We start from the raw sequence: 17,321 nt of genomic DNA, 5'->3' as shown, positions 1-17,321 counted from the left end.
ATGGTACAGAGTGCTGGTCAGTTATCAACTGGACTGAGGTTGTTCAAAATGGCAACGGGTTAATCATTAGACACCGCATGAAGGCACCTCCTGCTTCATGCCAAATCATCTGTCTGTCTTCTCACAACTGACGCAGACCATTGGTAGAGCTGGCACAAAACCATGAAAGGAGCACAAACTTTGTACTCTGTGCTCTAGCAGGCACAATAAATACTGTCATGCACCCAGACCCACTTAGGCATTTTTCAACTGCCTCACTCTTCTAGCCAGATTAGGTATTATTTATTCTTCTTTATTATTATTTAAGAAGCCACATCTTCTGCAGTAGTGATGCCTCCTTTGTGTTGTGCAAACCAACATCAGACGCGATAAGATGGACAGAAGCAGCCATTTTACACAGAATGAAACACGACTCAAAGCGTATAGCTCCAAATCCTTCAAAAGTTAACAAAATCTACAAGAACAAGTTGTAGTGTTAAAGAAAATTAAGTCATCCACACTGTATTTTCTTTTTTCTTTTGTCAGGGCAATTATAAAGGGGCTATTTAATTCTTCCTTGCTTTTGAGCCTGCTATATTTCTGCTTTCAAAAAGGATCTTCGACTACAACCAGTTTATTAAGTTTTAATTGTAAAATGAAACCATTATTACTGCACTGGATATAAGATTAAAGACTGGGTGAATTTAAAAGAAAAAATCTTTAATTTGTAGTTTCACAAATTTGGTGCAAAATGAAAGGTCTAAATTTCATAGCACTGAGTTTCATATTCAAGTCACAGTGTATGAAATGTTTTAGCCAAATCCCATACTACAATGATTTCTGCTTTCATAGAAACCTGTAGGCCTGAAGCCAAGAACCACACACCACTCATTATCTGCATACAACAGTAGGTAGCATTCTTGATAGGAGGCCACATTAAAACAGCATTAGTGCCCACTGCATCCTTGGTATTGCTCAGCCATTTTCTTTTGCTCTGCATACCTAAGCATTAAAAAAAAAAAAAAAAAAAAAAAGGAAAGAAAAACACATACCAAAAACCTATCCTTATGAACCTTCCATTATTTACCTGGTTTGCAAGAGTCAAAGATAAACACCCACTTCTCATCATAATATAACTACTAACAGATTTTTTAGAACACTGTATTTATTACAGGTCAATTTCAAAACAAACACACACAAACTACTGGAAACCCAACACAGAAAATAACCTGCTCTGGAATTTTAGATGAAAAAGAGGCCTCTTCTTAGTACTGTCCCAAGAAAGGTGAATGTTAATTACCTCAGCAGAAACTAGCAGTATTAGCTATAGCTAATAAAACACCCAAAAATGAGATGTTTTTAAGAAACCACTGTAAAAACCTTGGAAGGACGCCTCTGCCAACTGAAAACGTGGTAAACATCTTTCTGACTATTCATAGTGAGCTCTAACTCTGCAGCTTGATTGACAATTTTTGTTGTTCTGCATGCTTTCATTTCTTCACAGATTTGGAAGAACAAATCAAAGCAGTTCTGAAACTATAATTTGGTTTATATTCTTTTTTTTGCCTTGTACTCAAACCTCTCAAAATATCAAACTGACTACTACTATCACTTCTGTTGATCACAATCACAGAAACTTTTCTTGTCTCGGCATCATTAGGAAACTATGCCAAATTCAAAGTCTTTGGCAACACGTGCTCCACATTCCACTACAAAAACTGGCAAGTGAGATAATTGATAATATGTTCATTTTCCATAAATTAGTTTAGTGAAGAATATCTAAGGATATTTGATTCAGAACGGAGATGAGAAAGGCATGAAAAATAGCCAAAACTATGTTTTACATAAAAGCAAAGTCTAGGAGAGGCTTTTTTTTTTTTTTTAAATAATACACAGATCCAATTAATTGAGAATCCATGGATATCTTACACGAACAGCTTATTGGCTACAGTATCTTTAAATAAAACAATTACTTTACTATACTACAAAGACATTATCAGCACATAATTATTTCATATTTTGCAAATCAGTTCCCTATAAATCACTGAACTGCTACATTTCATCTTAACATCTGGTTACAAATTTAGGATACAGTGAAAAAGCACTTAGTATTGGAAATTATTTTAAGGGCAGAAGTTTTATTTAGGTTGGGGTAAGGGAGGAAGAAACAGCACAGGCTTAGCATTTTTGCATGAAATTTGCTCTTGGATGAGAACACAGAACTATGCCCTGTCAGTCCAGAGTTTCAAGGAAGAGTTCTAGCATAAAAAGCTGTTGAGTACCATGTTAATATTGATCCAGCTCTTGAAATCTTACATTCACTACTTAGGACTGACCAAAAGATATTACTCTCTAGCCATCCAGACTCTTCTTTACTGAAACACACTGCCCAGGGAGTTAAATAACTTTTTACTCTTCTCCACAGCTTTTGGGGAAAGGAAATACTCGTACCGTATTCCAAGCCCCTGAATATCCTCCAATCTCCACTCTTTTTTCTTTTTCTTAATAAACTACCTCATTTTAATTACGCTCCAATACCGCACCTCTGAGAAATCAAAACTTTTTCATACTTATGTAAGTCCTCAACTATACAAATAGGTCAAAGTAAGACTAATGATCAGAAATTAAAGTTGTAAAATCTAAAATGACTTAAAATAAATCTTTTCAAGTCAAAATAAATGGCGTGCACATGCAAAATACATATTAATAATCCAAATCTTTTAACTCTGCCTACACTGATAACAACCTCTTTATTTTGTTGATGCGCCAACTGATATCAACAGCATGGCTATTACTCCACATTCATTTCACATTCAAACTCATGGATAAAATTCCCACTTGTGTGGGGGAAGTCCTTCAAGAAACCTACCACAATGCAGCTTTTCATTAATCCATTTCAATATGCTGTATGCCACATTCCTCCAACTTTTGTATCCTACCAGCCTTCAGATTCCAATCAACTAACCTAGACACGTTCATCCATGCAGTTTAATCCTTAGAATACACTAATGTTTTATTAACACAATTTAAAGACTAAACAAACTGGAATAAAAATTGCTGAGTTTCCTTATTTACCCATTTCTGACAAATGAGAGTGAACACATTGCAGGGCCATTCCAGCAACACTTTCTATCACTTCCCAAAATCTGAAAGCAGATAAAGAATAAAACCAGGTGAGGATAATGCTGTAACACTTCCAGAACCCATTTAAGTCAGAACCGTAAGTTGTTGAACAGATGTAACACTATACTCTTCATAATGAGCACATTTGCCCCAAGTCTGGCCAGTCACATTTCACCAAAATTATATCCATCACAGTTACTGTCTTCTACAGTTGAATAGTTCTTGAGCTTAGCAGTTTATGGTCAAAGTCACCCATAAAATAAAAGTAAGGAAAAGAAAACGTGCCATAAGAAACTACATCCTTGTACACTGCTTCAAGTTCTGAAAAAGAATACAACAAAACAATACTTAATTTCCTCAACACAAATTTCTGGAGAAAAAACAAACAAGAAAAGGAATAACTATCCCCAGAAGATTGATCTCACCATATCAACCTGCTACAGAAGGGATACTATGAAAGTCTTTTAAAATACAAATTCAAAAGAAAATAAATCCAGCCTTTGGTAAGCCATATCAAGAGATTATCAAAAAACCCTTAACCTCAAGCTCATTTTGCTTTTAGTCTAAAATACTATCTGTTCTACTTGGCTTCTCCTTTTAGCTAAAGTCACTGACTGAAGAAGCCATTTCATTGCTGTCCACCCACTTAGTTTTCAGAAGACCACACAAAGTCATTATGGATTTTTGACATTATGCGGTGTTAAACGAGGGGCGAATTTTCTTTGTGCATTTTTTTTTAAAGTATCTTTTAAACACAATTATGGACTGATATAGAAGAGGAATACTATCACAGCCTATTTTGTTGATTAAAAGAAAACATCATTGCAGCCATCACCAGTTATCTAGAAAACTGGTGAACATGAAGAATTAACTGTTTGACCTTCAAGCAGTGAAATGCTGCTGCAACAACCACCCAACAATAGAGTACAGTCTGGCTTTATGTCTTGCACAGGTGAAGGCAAAATTATGAGCTACGTGAGTCCTGAAAAAATACTTTCAAAATCTTCCTGTTTCCCAGAATTAGGAACAGCCGATCTCTAGTGCAGTACAGTGTTTTGATATCAAGTATTTCACACTTACATTGCCACTGTAGTTATAACTGATGTCATAGTAGCACTGGTCTGACTCAAAATGACAACAGTGACCCACTGCACAGCTTGTTAGGCATATTTAATTGAGCAGTATTTCTTCATAAATAACTTAAAAGAGAAAGGTGAAAGGTAACAAGCAGTACAACATTTATGTTTACGGTTCTGGATTGACAGAGCTGTTACCCCCCAGTACCTCTGAAGCTGTCATTCCATCTAGCCAGTGCTAACTGAAAAACAAACAGACCAAAGGACGCAAAAGCCAGTAAAAAAGGTACAGAAGTGGAAAATCATAATAAAAGCAGGTAGAACTTGGTCAACTACATACACAGTAGCCCCATGCATTTCACTTTTCATCCAGGGGCACACAGCATTTGATACTGCATAACAAGCTTCTCTCATTATTAAGAAACTGACTTATTTACATACCCCAGCTCTATTACTAACTTCCCAATTAAGTTCTCAGCTCACTTCTCATGCCTAGTTATCAGCTAAAACCAGCTACTAATGGAAGGAGTTTGCCATTTCTTGCTGAAGTTGTTAACTTGCCCCTGTACATGGGTTTAAAGATGAATATCACAGATCCTTTACTGTGACACCTCTGCAATCTCAACCCTACTGTTAGTTTCTCCTTCATAACCACTGCCATATTTATCATGGTCACCTTCTGTCTTTTACACTTCCAAAAATCATCTTTGCTCAACTTCAAATCATTTACACTACTCAACTTCCAAATAAGCAACTTTCATCTTATCTGATGAAGTACAACATATCCAGAACCATCCACTAAGCACTGCCTCCTTCCCATGCTTATTTGCTGGTAGTGGTTCCTATATTACAGCACTCAGATTCAGCCCCAAACGCTAAAGATGCCAAAGACCTTGCATAGAGTGAGAAAGAACACACTCATGCTTAAAACACACTCATTCCTACAAATATACTCCTTACCAATTATTGATCTACAATCCTGCAATTCATTCAACCAAAGCCAACAGGATTTTCAATATATCTTAGCTCGAACTTCCTCAGTAGGTCTTCCACATACTTCAGATTTCTAGAACTAGAAGAGGATTAGGACTTCATTACTGAAGTTATTCTCTCCTCTAAACTTTCCAAAATACACACTTTATTCCTTCTAAAGAACCTTCTTTTCCCTTTAAGGCTCACAGTATACACATGGCCACGTACATGGCATCACAGTCACCTGACATCTAACAGAGAAGTAGTACTAACAGAACTTTTACAGGTGCAGTATAAATATCATGGCAATATGATGTAACACTAAAATAATGTACAGCACAAAGAATAGCACAAGGCCATATGTTGCTTCATGTGCTACAAGAATCTAAACTTAGTTATTTGCTATAGCCTCACCTCAGTCAACTCAATCTTCTATTAAAAAGAAACATTCAAGGAAAAAGGATCGAGTCCCCACAAAACCTCCATTTTATTGAAAAAGGAGAATCAGCCACCTATGAAGATGGAGGTCCCAGCTCTGCACCAGGTCTGTAACCCCACCATGCAGTTCTGATGCCAATTCATTAATCAGACATTAAAGACTAACATAATCAAATCACTGCAACTAGCAGAGTATGTGAACATTTACTTGAAGTTAAGAAACAAGTCACTTCAGGTCTGGGACATAACTACACAAATAGGAAACACAGTCCCAGAGAAACAGTGTCAGGATGGTTAGGTCTATAAAATTTTCATAGAGTTCTGGTCACTGAAGTAGCAGTCACAGCCTGCAACTCCATGCCACCAGGTATGCAGTAATTGCTGCTACTGATATTCTTGATTCATATCACAACTGGAATAAATTCACACAAAGTAATTATAGAAATGGAATACATTTGTGGATACACTATAACACTTAAACCCACAGCTGCTCCTACAGGTATACACAGACTGCTGTTAAGAGGAGAAGACTTCAGTGCAATGGATCACATCTCATCCTTCAGGTGCTGATGTGGAGTTGCAGGAGAGATGCAGGTTTGTGTCCAAGCATCCCGCGCTCCTCCAGCAAGCTGCTAAATGTATTAGATGACATTTAGTTGTTAGAAGGCCCAGCTTCACACTTACACTCAGAAAGGAAAACTTGACTTCTGATTCTCTCCCTCACTGCTCTCCTCATTGCACTAATCTTGTCATATCAGTTTCCTTAGTTTAACTGTCACTGCAGAAAGGAGAAGTAATGCAAACCAATAGAAAAGTTAAGGTTCTTCAAATAAAGCATTCTGAAATTCTTTGTACGTCAAAATGCAAAAAGGAGAAAGAACGGGACTTTTATTTTTATTACATTTGCACTTCCGAAGCAACACAAGAATGGAAAATGCCGACGTTCTCCCTGCAAAGATGCGGCGTTCTCCTCCGCTAAGCAGCGAGGCCTGACAGCTCCCCGCCCGCCCCCGGCCCCGCCGGCAACAAGCGCGCGTTGTTCCGAGGAATGCGGGCTATGCGGCGGGGGCAGGGCGCGCTGCGGCGGAACCTCCTGCCGCCAAGTCAAACAGTAACTGCGGGCTGCAGGGCCTGGGACGGGGGAAACTGCCCTCAGTATCCGCTGTCAGCAACCCGCCTTTAGCACGTAGCTTCGCTTGGACTCTGCGGGGCGCGGCTTCGCTCGAACTTCGAGTTGTTTCTCCTTCCCTTGTTCTGAGCGTTGGAAACAGCAGATTAATTCAGCAATGTTCTAGCAGCACGAGCCTACGAAGCAGAAGACAATGCCTAGCTCCCCCGGCTCTCAGCCACCAAAGCCCAAGCGTCGCCGGCAGAAGGGGCGGAACAGCGCGGAGGGCGCAGCCGGGGCAGGGGCAGCTCGCTGTGCTGCGCTGGGAGCGCCGCTCCTCGGGAACAGCGCGGTCCGTAGCTGCCGCTTGTCCCCTCTGTTTTGCTAAGCCACGCGGGCTCGCTGCGGGCCTGCCTTCACACCGATGTGACAGCGCGAACCGAGGTCTCTAGAGTGCCGACTTCTATCCTCGTCACAGAAACGGATGGAGTCGAGCAAGCCGGCGCCGTACAAGGGCAGAACTCGCAGCCAGGGTACCAGGCTCTGCTCCCCAGGGGCCAGAGGAGTACAGCAGTGGAAGGGAATGGAAACCCGGGAGAGCAACTGGTCCCTGGAGCATTGTGGTCTTCCAAGCTATGCTCAGGAAGGACATCGGCAGGCCTGGCTACTTATTTTTTCCTCCAAGTTATGTGACAAAAAAGCATCAGAGCTGTTAAAATAGGTCACTACTAATGGCATTAAGTTCTTAGAATAATTCCTAACTTATTAAACAAGAAGTTTAGCGAAGTATTTACTTTGCTCTTATCTCTATTTACATCCTTTACATCTCTTACCTTGAAAGTCATTCGCATTTGTCAAAGAACAGCATCAATTTCAGACTGGCAGAATTACTATCCAGCAGTGATTACTATGGAACATATACGAGGGTGTAATAAGAAATCTCCAGGTCAGAAAGCCTGGAACTATTTATGTTTTCGCATACAGAAAGCAAGTTTCAAAGGCAAGCCTAAATGATGACAGTACAATTCAAACACGCCTGAAGCTCAGAGTGAAAACCAACTGACTGATTTGCCGCCTACACAGGGCATTTTCTGCTTGCTGTTCTTTCCTTACCACCTTTTTATGCATCTCTGTAAACGTAACATTCAACAGAGGAGACCAAAAAACACTGGTAGAGAGTTCAGCAGTGCACACTGCAAAGCCAGGGTGGAGTGCTATGACTGTCACAGCCCTTTTTTTATTGAAACCTCAGGCCACTTACTCCTTTGCCAGCTGCCTTCTCCCTCTTTTCTGGGCTCATTTCACTGTACAGCCTTACAGAGGATCTAGTCAAAAACGATTCTGTTCCTCCCTAAGATTAGCATTTAGTCAGATCTGCTCTTTGGAATGTGACACAGGCACCGGAGGATGATTGCCATGGCCAAGAAGCAGCAGTAAGACCACGGGAGCTCACACTTGCAAATTTAAGAAGAAATACATTACTTGTTCAGTTTAAAGCAAAGCCCTAACCATAACAAGTCTGATAATGAGACACGAGAACAACAGTTTAAAACACATCTTGCAAATATTTAGCACAAAGAATAGTGCCATCATTTCAGCTACTAGCGAGGAAGAAAAATCTGTGATCTCTGCAGGACCACTTTCAGAAGTGAAGTCTCAGCTTTGCCCAGCTGCCCCACACCAGCCCCAGTCTGTCTGGATCCCAGCTTCCCTGCTGCTGTGCTTCACAGGATCACTTCCACCAACTGCTATGGGAACAATACCCTTCAAAACAGCAAATACAAGTTGTCAGAATTCAACTCTTAACATCTTATTTCTTTCAGCAGCGATCTGAGCCAAGATACTGTGAGCTGGTATATTTAAAACAGGCAGTTAGTCCTTGTGAACCAAGCGTGAGCAGAGCTATGACACTGAAAACAACTGCATATTTTAGGAACAAGTTACAGAATTTAAAAGGACTATTCCACAGGGATTATAGGTATATAACACTTGAGTAGATCCTGGAGGTGATCTACATAAAGTTTTGGACTCTACGTCTGAAAAGCTGTGATTCCTGTAATAGCATTATTTTCCAGACAGTTTGTCTTCACTTTTTTATGCTATATGGAATAAGATAAACAATACCACACTTCACATGAATTCCTCGGCCTTTCCAGAGGATTCTTGAAGGTCACTTCATCAATTCACAAACAGACTGTTTACATATTTGATAATCACTTTGTTCTCACGATCCCTGGAAGTCAGCTGCTCTGTCAGCACACAACTTTCCCCCCCTCCATGAAGCTTTTTCATTTAGGACACAATACTACCAAGGAGAAAAACAGCCCTTTTCCACTCCAAAGCAGAAAATATCAGTACAACCTCACTCAAAATAAAAGTATACAAACATCTCTTCTAGGGTGCTGCAAAGAAAGGTAAATGCTACTAACCTAGCTCAGAGCACTTTGCCCACCTACCACACATTTGTACTACAAGTTAAGTTTTCAGAATCTGAAGTGTCATTAGGCACGTCCAGTTTAAGGCATATCAAAGACAGCAGCTTTCACTGAGAAATAATAAAATTGGAACATAGAACAAACAAAATTACACCTACTATTGTAAATTATCGTAATTTCAATCTGTTATCTTCATTTTCAAATCTAACAAACTTCAGATTTCCCTAGCAAAGCAGGACAAGTTGACATTCCAAGAAACCACTTCAGAACTTTGCTGCAGAGGACTTCAAAGTTCTATATTAGAAGACAATAAAGAAATAAAAATCAAGAACTAAACGTGTTCATATTTTTCGTTTGACTAAAAAACTAAAGCAAAGTTAGTAAAAGCACACATTGTCACAAGCCCGGAAGAAGCCAAGAGTTGCTCGTCTTTAACCCCCAGGCCCTATATTCAGCAGACAACTTCTGGCTTTTAAGGTAGCAATACCAATCTCCACAGTGGTTTTGAAATTACTAGAGACTTGCTATGAGGAAACTCTTTAACTCAACACACCTTTACAGGAGTCCCACTGGGCTGCACATCTGTCCTTCAAGAATCAGCACCTGACAGGTTTCAAGTTAAGCAGCATTCCTGGTCCTTTTGAAAGCATCAATGCTACTGTAAAGAGGATTCAAATGCTCCTGACCAGGCCATCGAGCTTCACCTGTATTTTCACTTCTGCTACAATTTCAAAAACGCTCACTGAACTCTAAGACACCAGACAGCAAAATCTGATCCTCAAAGACAGACTTGTGATGAAAAGCAAGGGCTTTGACTTGCTATTCTGTTTTCCAGTGTATCTGGAAAAAAGGGTACATTACCATTTTATAATAAGTTCTGATTTACATTAGTTGAAGACAGACAGGATGAACTTGAGGAACAAAGCTTTTGCTCATGAAAAGGATGCAGAATTACCCACATGAAGCACACAGTATCACACTTTGAAGATTACTTCAAAGTTTGTGATAAAGAAAACAGTAATACCTAAATATATTCTGCAGTATAGTCACAGATTATATATTAAAGTATAATTATACGAGCACTTTCAGGCCACATGCAAATATCACCCTCACAGCTATTCAAAATGCAGCAGTATTTCCCACAGTCCCAAGGGCAGACCTTACAGCATACGCTGAATTCCTTAAAAAAATAAATAGCAGATGTCACCAAACCAGTACTTAACTATCTTCAGAGGAGGAAAACCGGAACGTTTCCCCCATCTCTGACTTGATACAAATCAAAGCTACTATTTACTGTCCAAAAGTGAAAGAGTGAGTAAAATATTTTAATTAGGAACTCAGACTTTGCCCTAAATATTCTTTTATGTGATCCTTTTAAACCCGAGTAAATGACTCTCATTCGAGCAAAGGCCACACAATGACATCATTTGCTTAAGGCAGTAGTGGAATTTATTACAGGCAGTAATGAAACAGACTGTAATGGTACCAATCTCAGGCACAGATACTTATTCTTAAGTAGACTCCTAACACTGCACATCTAACAACACTATATTTGAACCAACAGAACTTCTAACAAACATTTGTTAGAAGCAGGTCCTGCATAGTTTGAGCCAAGAAGTTGTATAGAAAGCATGTAAGCTACTTCTGTGAGGTATAGACATACTTAGAGGAGATTGGACGGTATGGACTAATTACTCCAATACTTAGAGGAGACTGGACAGTATGGACTAATTACTCCATATCTCCTCCCTGCCAAAGGAACATAATCTGCATGCTGAAGTCACTCAACCTTATGAAATTCAACAGTACTTACTTGCAGTCACAAACCCCTGCTTTGGTACAAGACTTAACCTTCTCCATCTTAAAGGGTTTGGTTGTGACATTCCCACACACATCACATTCTGAAGTATTTTCAGTGCTGTGGTCAGGCTGCCAGGCCCTCAACAGGTCTGCAGGATGCATACAAGCATTCCATTCCTACAACTTTCTCTACCAGGCTTCTTTTTCCTCATTGCATGTCACTACATCCAAAGATCGAAAATAGCCTAGCCTTTAGACAGTACTTTATTGCATGTCCTACTGTTTGAAAGCAGGCTGCCAGATGAAGGCAGCGATCTTTTCCTCACACTCTCCCTCTGCAGCTGAAAAGCCACTATCTGAACTCAAAACACAAACAGAAACCCATTAGCTTTCAATCTATTACATTTTAACAGCTTCTACTTTAGATATACACTGAAACAAGAACTAAGCTTGGGGGATAGCAAGAATGCCATCAGTAAAACTGAGAATTCAAATGAACTATCTGAAGAGTGGCACAGACTGTAGCTGACAAAAATAGATAGAGTCTTGTAGGCATCCATCCAGCACATACTCTCAGGTTTGGCCTGCCAGGCAGGATTCCTGAGGAACTGTTCTCCATTTATTCTTGCCAGAAAGGAAAGATGACTGATTTATTTTAAGTCTCCTCAATACATTTCAATTATCTTTGACCTCAGAAAGTACTAATACTAGAAAATGAGCAGGCCTTTCAGTACAAGCACAAAGACATGGTGACAGTATAATCATCCTCTCTAATATCAGCCATACGACACAACTTCATCTGGAACTCATCTAGAAATCAAAGTTAAGACCAGGCCAAAAGATTGATCCATTGTCATTTTGTGCAGTCCAACCACTACAGGTTCAGATTGTCATCAGACAATTAATTTTTTTTTCTTTTTGTGAAACAGTGCTGAATTCATTGACCTACAAAAAACAGAGTTCTTCTTTAACGAAGATGTTGGTAAGTACCTTGGTCCTGTGCCTCAAAATGGATTGCTAACAATAGAGCATTACAACCAACAAGTACAATGCCTAGATTCAGAAAGGAAATTGAACTCAAGTGCATGGAACACATGGTATTTCATTCAACACAAGAGGCAACTGCAGCTCCCCTGTGTCCAAAGGGCTGAAAAACATCAATCTGGCAATTCTATTCACAGGGAGGGTTTATTTTTTCCCCCCAGAGGTAGAAGGGTGTTGTTTTGCTTAGTTTTCAGGTGTCATCGAGAAGTAGTTTCTCGTATCTCAGGTTTATTTTCTTGCAATCATCGCTACATTTCTACATTTAAAGCTAATATCCGTATTTCATTCAGTATTACTAAAATAAAACTGCTGTAAGTTAAATTACATTATAACAAGTAATACACAGAGAAATGGCACTGAAACTTTCAAGAACATAGGTGAGAAATTTCTGCTAACACTGTCTCCTTAAATAATATGAAGAAGTTGCTGAGGTCTTTTATCAACTTGATTAGTACCACGCAAAACACAGTGCAAGTCTATATCTAAAGGCACTTATGATCTAGTCAAGACATGAGTACATATTACAGTCCAGAATAGCTTAAATTTTTCACCCCAGATAATATCACTACGTCAGGAGAATGCTAAGTGAGCTGTTAGTGAATAACTGCCAGACACTTCCAGTGCAGCTCAGGCACAGCAAGCAGGGACCACGGAGATCCAAGCACAGTGTGGAATTCAAGGCCTGCGCCCACGGGAGCCAGCCCAACTGCTGGTGCTGGCCCAAGCAGCCTGCAGCAAGCTGAGCCACGTGCTCCAGAGGGAGCTTACAGCATACTACAAAGGAATTTTTAGGCAAATCTGCCAAGCAGCAATACTATGACTAACAGTAGCTGTGAAAGTTAACTGGGGGAAACACTAGCTGGAAGCTGAAAAACTTGCACCAGGTTCTAGGAATGCTAGCCAGACGAACACCAGGGCTTGCTAATGCAACCCTGCAGCATCACTTAATGTTCGCCACTTCTAAACTAACTGAAGATGCACACAGTAAACACATATCAAAGTAAGAAGTCTGCTGTAGTTAGTAGCATTATTTACTTTTGATTCTTATTTCATAAGCTTCAGAGCAAAGCTCTACTGTTGAGCAAAACCTATATCAACACATTAAATTAAGGATGTCCCAAAAGGAAGAAACTAATTTTCCATCCCTGTAACTGACTTCCTCTTGAAATAAACCATAATTCCAAAATGTCAGTAAGCTGCAAGTCTTACAGTCATAATTTTGCATGTAAAATATAAATGCCATCTCAGAGTGTGTTCGTCAGATTTTGCACAAACAACTATAAATATTTCTGAAGTACGAGGGACTAATAAAATTCAAACTATTCAGCTGCAAAGAGGTCATTTCCAGCCAGCAGCAAGTCCAGTGGAGGAAAAGAAACACCTCTCCTTCATAAATTAACAATCTTTTTAATGGATAACGTTGTTTCACAATTCATGTCCACAATCTGACATTATACAATAACTCCTATCTTGTTAGTTTCTTGTATCTTCTAAGCCCCAAATTTTATACTGACCGTTGCCTAACAAGCACTGCATAGCAGATGGAATATATCAGCACTTTGATAGACCCTTCCTACTGGATGCCTATTTCAGTGTCAGCAGGCACTAGACACCTGACCTCACAAATAACTCTGCTCATCCTGCCTGCTCAGCAAAAACACTGTTGACACGAGGCAATCGTTGGTATCAAGTTACTGTCCTGGTAAGATTTGTTCACACTTTTTGGCACCGCTGTTTCAGCTGCATACAGACTCAAGCCTTTGAAGCTTACAAAGCACTGGATCCTACCATTTCTAGCCTTCTTCCCCTCAAGAAGGATCAATGGAAGATCTGAACTAAGTGTAATCATTCCTCTCATTCTTTTTCAGGAATATCATCTATAAATAAAAAGGTAATCCTGAGCACAGGAGGTAACAAAAATTTCACTTGCACAAGGGAGCACTAGTAAATTCACTGCCTTTGAACTGAGTAAGGACCTTAAAATATCACCTTACTCTTCAGGATCTACATAAATTTTCTTATTAGCAAATTTCAATTTCAGAGAAAACAGACATGGCAACAGTAAGGCATGGGGAACAGCAAAAAAGAAGCAAGCAACATGGAACACAGAAGTAACTGCTAATGCCTTGCATTTGTGATGTTTATTAAAAGCTGCTTTCGATGTCAGTTTAACTATTAACATGGCGATATTTCTGTAAAAGCCAGATAAGAACTTTTTTGCTGATGATCAAAAATGGACTACTATCCCTACAGAAATCTGAAGGTGCAAAGGAAACACTCCTTGGAAGAAAAAACAAAAAAAAACAAAAAAAACAAAACCAAAAAAAAACAACAAAGAAAAGCCCCCAAAACTTGCAGATTCCACCCACCAGCAGAAGAGAGTAACTATTTATCGTGTAGAGAAATACTGCAGAGAAAAGTTTCACTCTATCCTAAAACTCTAATTCAAGCTACTAACATATGAGCCTCCCAAAAAAGCACCAAAAGAAAAATCAGAATCATACCAGTCTAGAAAACAAGCACATTGCCAACAGAATTATTTGGAATTACAGGAGCATTCAACAGTTAAAAACTCATCAGTTGATGGCCCTGCTAACTTATAGTGGCAATCTTAACAGCCTGCTAACAGCCTCTTCTCCCTTGTCCTTTTAAGTACCACATGCTCCAGAGCACTACACTTATGAAAGCAGGTTGCACAGCGTTCTGATGAGGAAACATGGAGCCCAAAGTAACAGCTACCGTTTCCCATAATCATCATGCGGGGGAGGGGGCCAGGGGTGGGAATAAAAGGAAGAAGCAAAGGGGACGATAACAGCCACAGCAAAAACTAGATAAACTATGAGCAGAGGCATGGGAGTTTCAGGAAACCTAAGAATTTAGGATTAAGAACTGCCATACCTTCTGAACAAATGGCTTCCTTCAAGTAGAGTAGCACATCTGCAAATTTTCTAACATCATTCACCAGCTGCATGATGTATTCTGGGTCCACAACAGGATTATCATAGCAGTCAGAATTGGAGCTAATGCTGCTCAGAGAGCTGCTCTTGGTGCTGCGCCCCATTCCCCAATTTCCCGAATTAGAGATGGTGAAGAAGTTGGAGGTAGACAGCCGGGCCAATCCCAAACCACGTTTGTTACTTCCACCGTTCTGTCGCAACATCCCAGCAGCCGCTGTGCCTAGAGAGCTCCCACAGACAGCATTCAGGATCGCCCAACGTCCATTGGCCAGCCAGAGATGAAGCCCTTTAAAACAGAGGAAGGGAAAAGGAAGTGGAGAAGGAAAGGCACTGGTTAGGGCAGAAATACACAGCAAACAATATTTTTGTACTGAGAAGACCCAAAAATTGTTTTAATATGATGCTGCTTTACATTACATTGCTTAACTGAAGCATTATCAAGGTTCTTCACTGCTTGATGTTCTTTTCATATATACATACATATGTACTTTTTTTTTTTTAAGGATTTGCACAGCAAATACACATCATTGCACAAAAGCCAGTGGTATGCAAAATTATTTCTAGAGCTGATTATGATGCGTCCTTTTTTAAGGAAAGAAAGTTTGTTCCCTCACTACTTATTTTGGAAACCTTAAGAGTCACATTTGTTACACACAGCCCCAGACCCATTCTCTACCAATTCTCTACCATGAAATGTTACTACAGCTGACAACAATTGCTAAAACACCCCACGTGATACAGACCACAAGAGCCACCCAGCTGCTCTCAGCATCCTGCCTTTCAGATAACAGTCAACCTTGATCTGATAGGATCATTTTTTGTTACACAGATTGTGCTGAGCAAGAAACTTTGACCTATACAGCCTGAGAAGGGAAAACATCCTAGAAGTTGGTATGTGGGCTTTTAGGCCTGCTGTCTTGTAATAAAGCCAAAGTAAAGATATAGAAAAGTGATTTAAAACATCTCAGCACCAAAGTTTAGCCACAAATCTCAACAAATCAGCCTGAAGGCTGGTGCTCTGTTTTAGCATACCTTAAAATTTCCACTACAAAAACACGCAGACATGGGGGCTATCAGATGGGTAAAAGTAAACAGCTACCTGCAGCTTTAGGGAAAACAGAACGCACTTTCAGAACTCCAGCACCAGGTTAGGCCATTTGAAGGCAGCCGTGCAGGTGGCAGAGCCAGGGCTGGCTCCAGCAGCACCCATAGCCCTGCCATTACACTCAGCACCAGGCCAAGTGCTCAGAACTCACCCTATATGGGAAACACAAGAAGAAAAAGATAGAACATGCCAATTAAACCACTTAGTTGTGGCTGCAGATACATCCAACCACTGTTAATAAAGAAACGTTACTGTGATCCAAGTAATGAATGCAGCTTGAAGTGGAAATTGTACATATTTCTGTAGTCGGTCAGGCAAAAACAGAACCAGCACCCTTATCAATTTAACACTCCCACTCCGCGTTTCAGCAGGAGTTACTCTAATGCAGCTCCATTGTTTTTACGTTATTTTTGCTTTCTTTCTCTTTGCAACGTGGAGCCGCTCGGTGCTGCTGTTGCAATGAACCCTACAGGGGCCAGGAGCCGAGAAGGGGGTGGGGAAGACGACGGCACTCGTGCAGCGTGCCCAGGGCTGCACGAGTAACACTGGTCATTAAGCGACTCCGAACACCTCGCCTGCCTTTGGAACACAAAAGCGTCCACAGACCTCGCTATAAACGCTTCCAGACCTCCCCAGTTAGAGCGAGCCAGCCCCAACGGAAAGAAAAAAACCGAACAGCAGCAGACGTGTCAGCAGCCTGCTCCGTGGCACAGCCCGGCCTGGAGGAGAGCGCGACGCGGCGGGCAGCGCAGGGAAGCCGCCGCCGAGGGGCCGCGCCGGGACCCCGTCAGACCCAGCGCACCCCGGCAGCCCCTCCATGCGCCCCCCACAGCGCGGGCTGCGCGGCCTCGGAGGACAGAGCCCGGCGCCGAGGACGGGCGCGGAGCACCGCCCGCCCATCGTCGCTCCTCTCGGCGCCGCCGCCGCCGCCCGCTCTCCCTCCGTTCCGCCCCGCCCCGCCGAAAGCCCTTCCCGGAACCCCCGGACCTTACCGGAGTCGCTACCGGAGACCGGCGGCGGAGCACAGGCCCCGCACACCGCCTCGCGCCCATGCAGCGCTCTCCCCAGAGCGCGGCCGCGCCGCCACCGCCCCCTCACGCCCGCGCGACGCCGTTGGCCGCCCGCGCGCGGCGGGGCGGAGACCGAACACGTCCCGCCCGGGGGCGCGGCCCGGGGCCCCTCGGTGGGAGCGCGCGGTTGCCAGCAGCGGTCGCGGCGCAGCCCCCATCCGGGTTGGATGTGGCAGCGCTGGAGCGCCGGTAGCGACCCGGCGAGAAACCGAAC

The 17,321-nt window shown here is 41.6% G+C and overlaps 1 protein-coding gene across 6 annotated transcripts in view; it reads right to left on the bottom strand.

Moving 5' to 3' along the window:
- The window catches only part of ARHGAP29 (Rho GTPase activating protein 29), a 49,468-nt gene extending 32,352 nt beyond the window's left edge, over nt 1-17,116 (bottom strand). For 4 of the 6 annotated variants that reach the window (XM_042873641.1, XM_042873644.1, XM_042873643.1 and 1 more), the window contains exons 1-3: nt 17,030-17,116; nt 16,060-16,189; nt 14,874-15,218 (exon numbers count right to left, since the gene is read on the bottom strand). In XM_042873641.1, the coding sequence (XP_042729575.1) occupies nt 14,874-15,218; nt 16,060-16,153 (439 nt within the window). In that variant the 5' untranslated portion in view covers nt 16,154-16,189; nt 17,030-17,116. Of the gene's footprint in view, nt 1-14,873; nt 15,219-16,031; nt 16,190-17,029 lie in introns of those variants that run through there. The other 2 variants (XM_042873646.1, XM_042873645.1) reach the window with 2 other exon arrangements.
- Nucleotides 17,117-17,321: the final 205 nt, after the last annotated feature.

Source organism: Lagopus leucura, unplaced genomic scaffold (genome assembly GCF_019238085.1).
Source record: "Lagopus leucura isolate 7727_CA_CO unplaced genomic scaffold, USGS_WTPT01 Super-Scaffold_100009, whole genome shotgun sequence".
NCBI classification, from domain to species: domain Eukaryota; kingdom Metazoa; phylum Chordata; class Aves; order Galliformes; family Phasianidae; genus Lagopus; species Lagopus leucura.
This window is presented reverse-complemented; position numbering and strand designations above follow the sequence as displayed.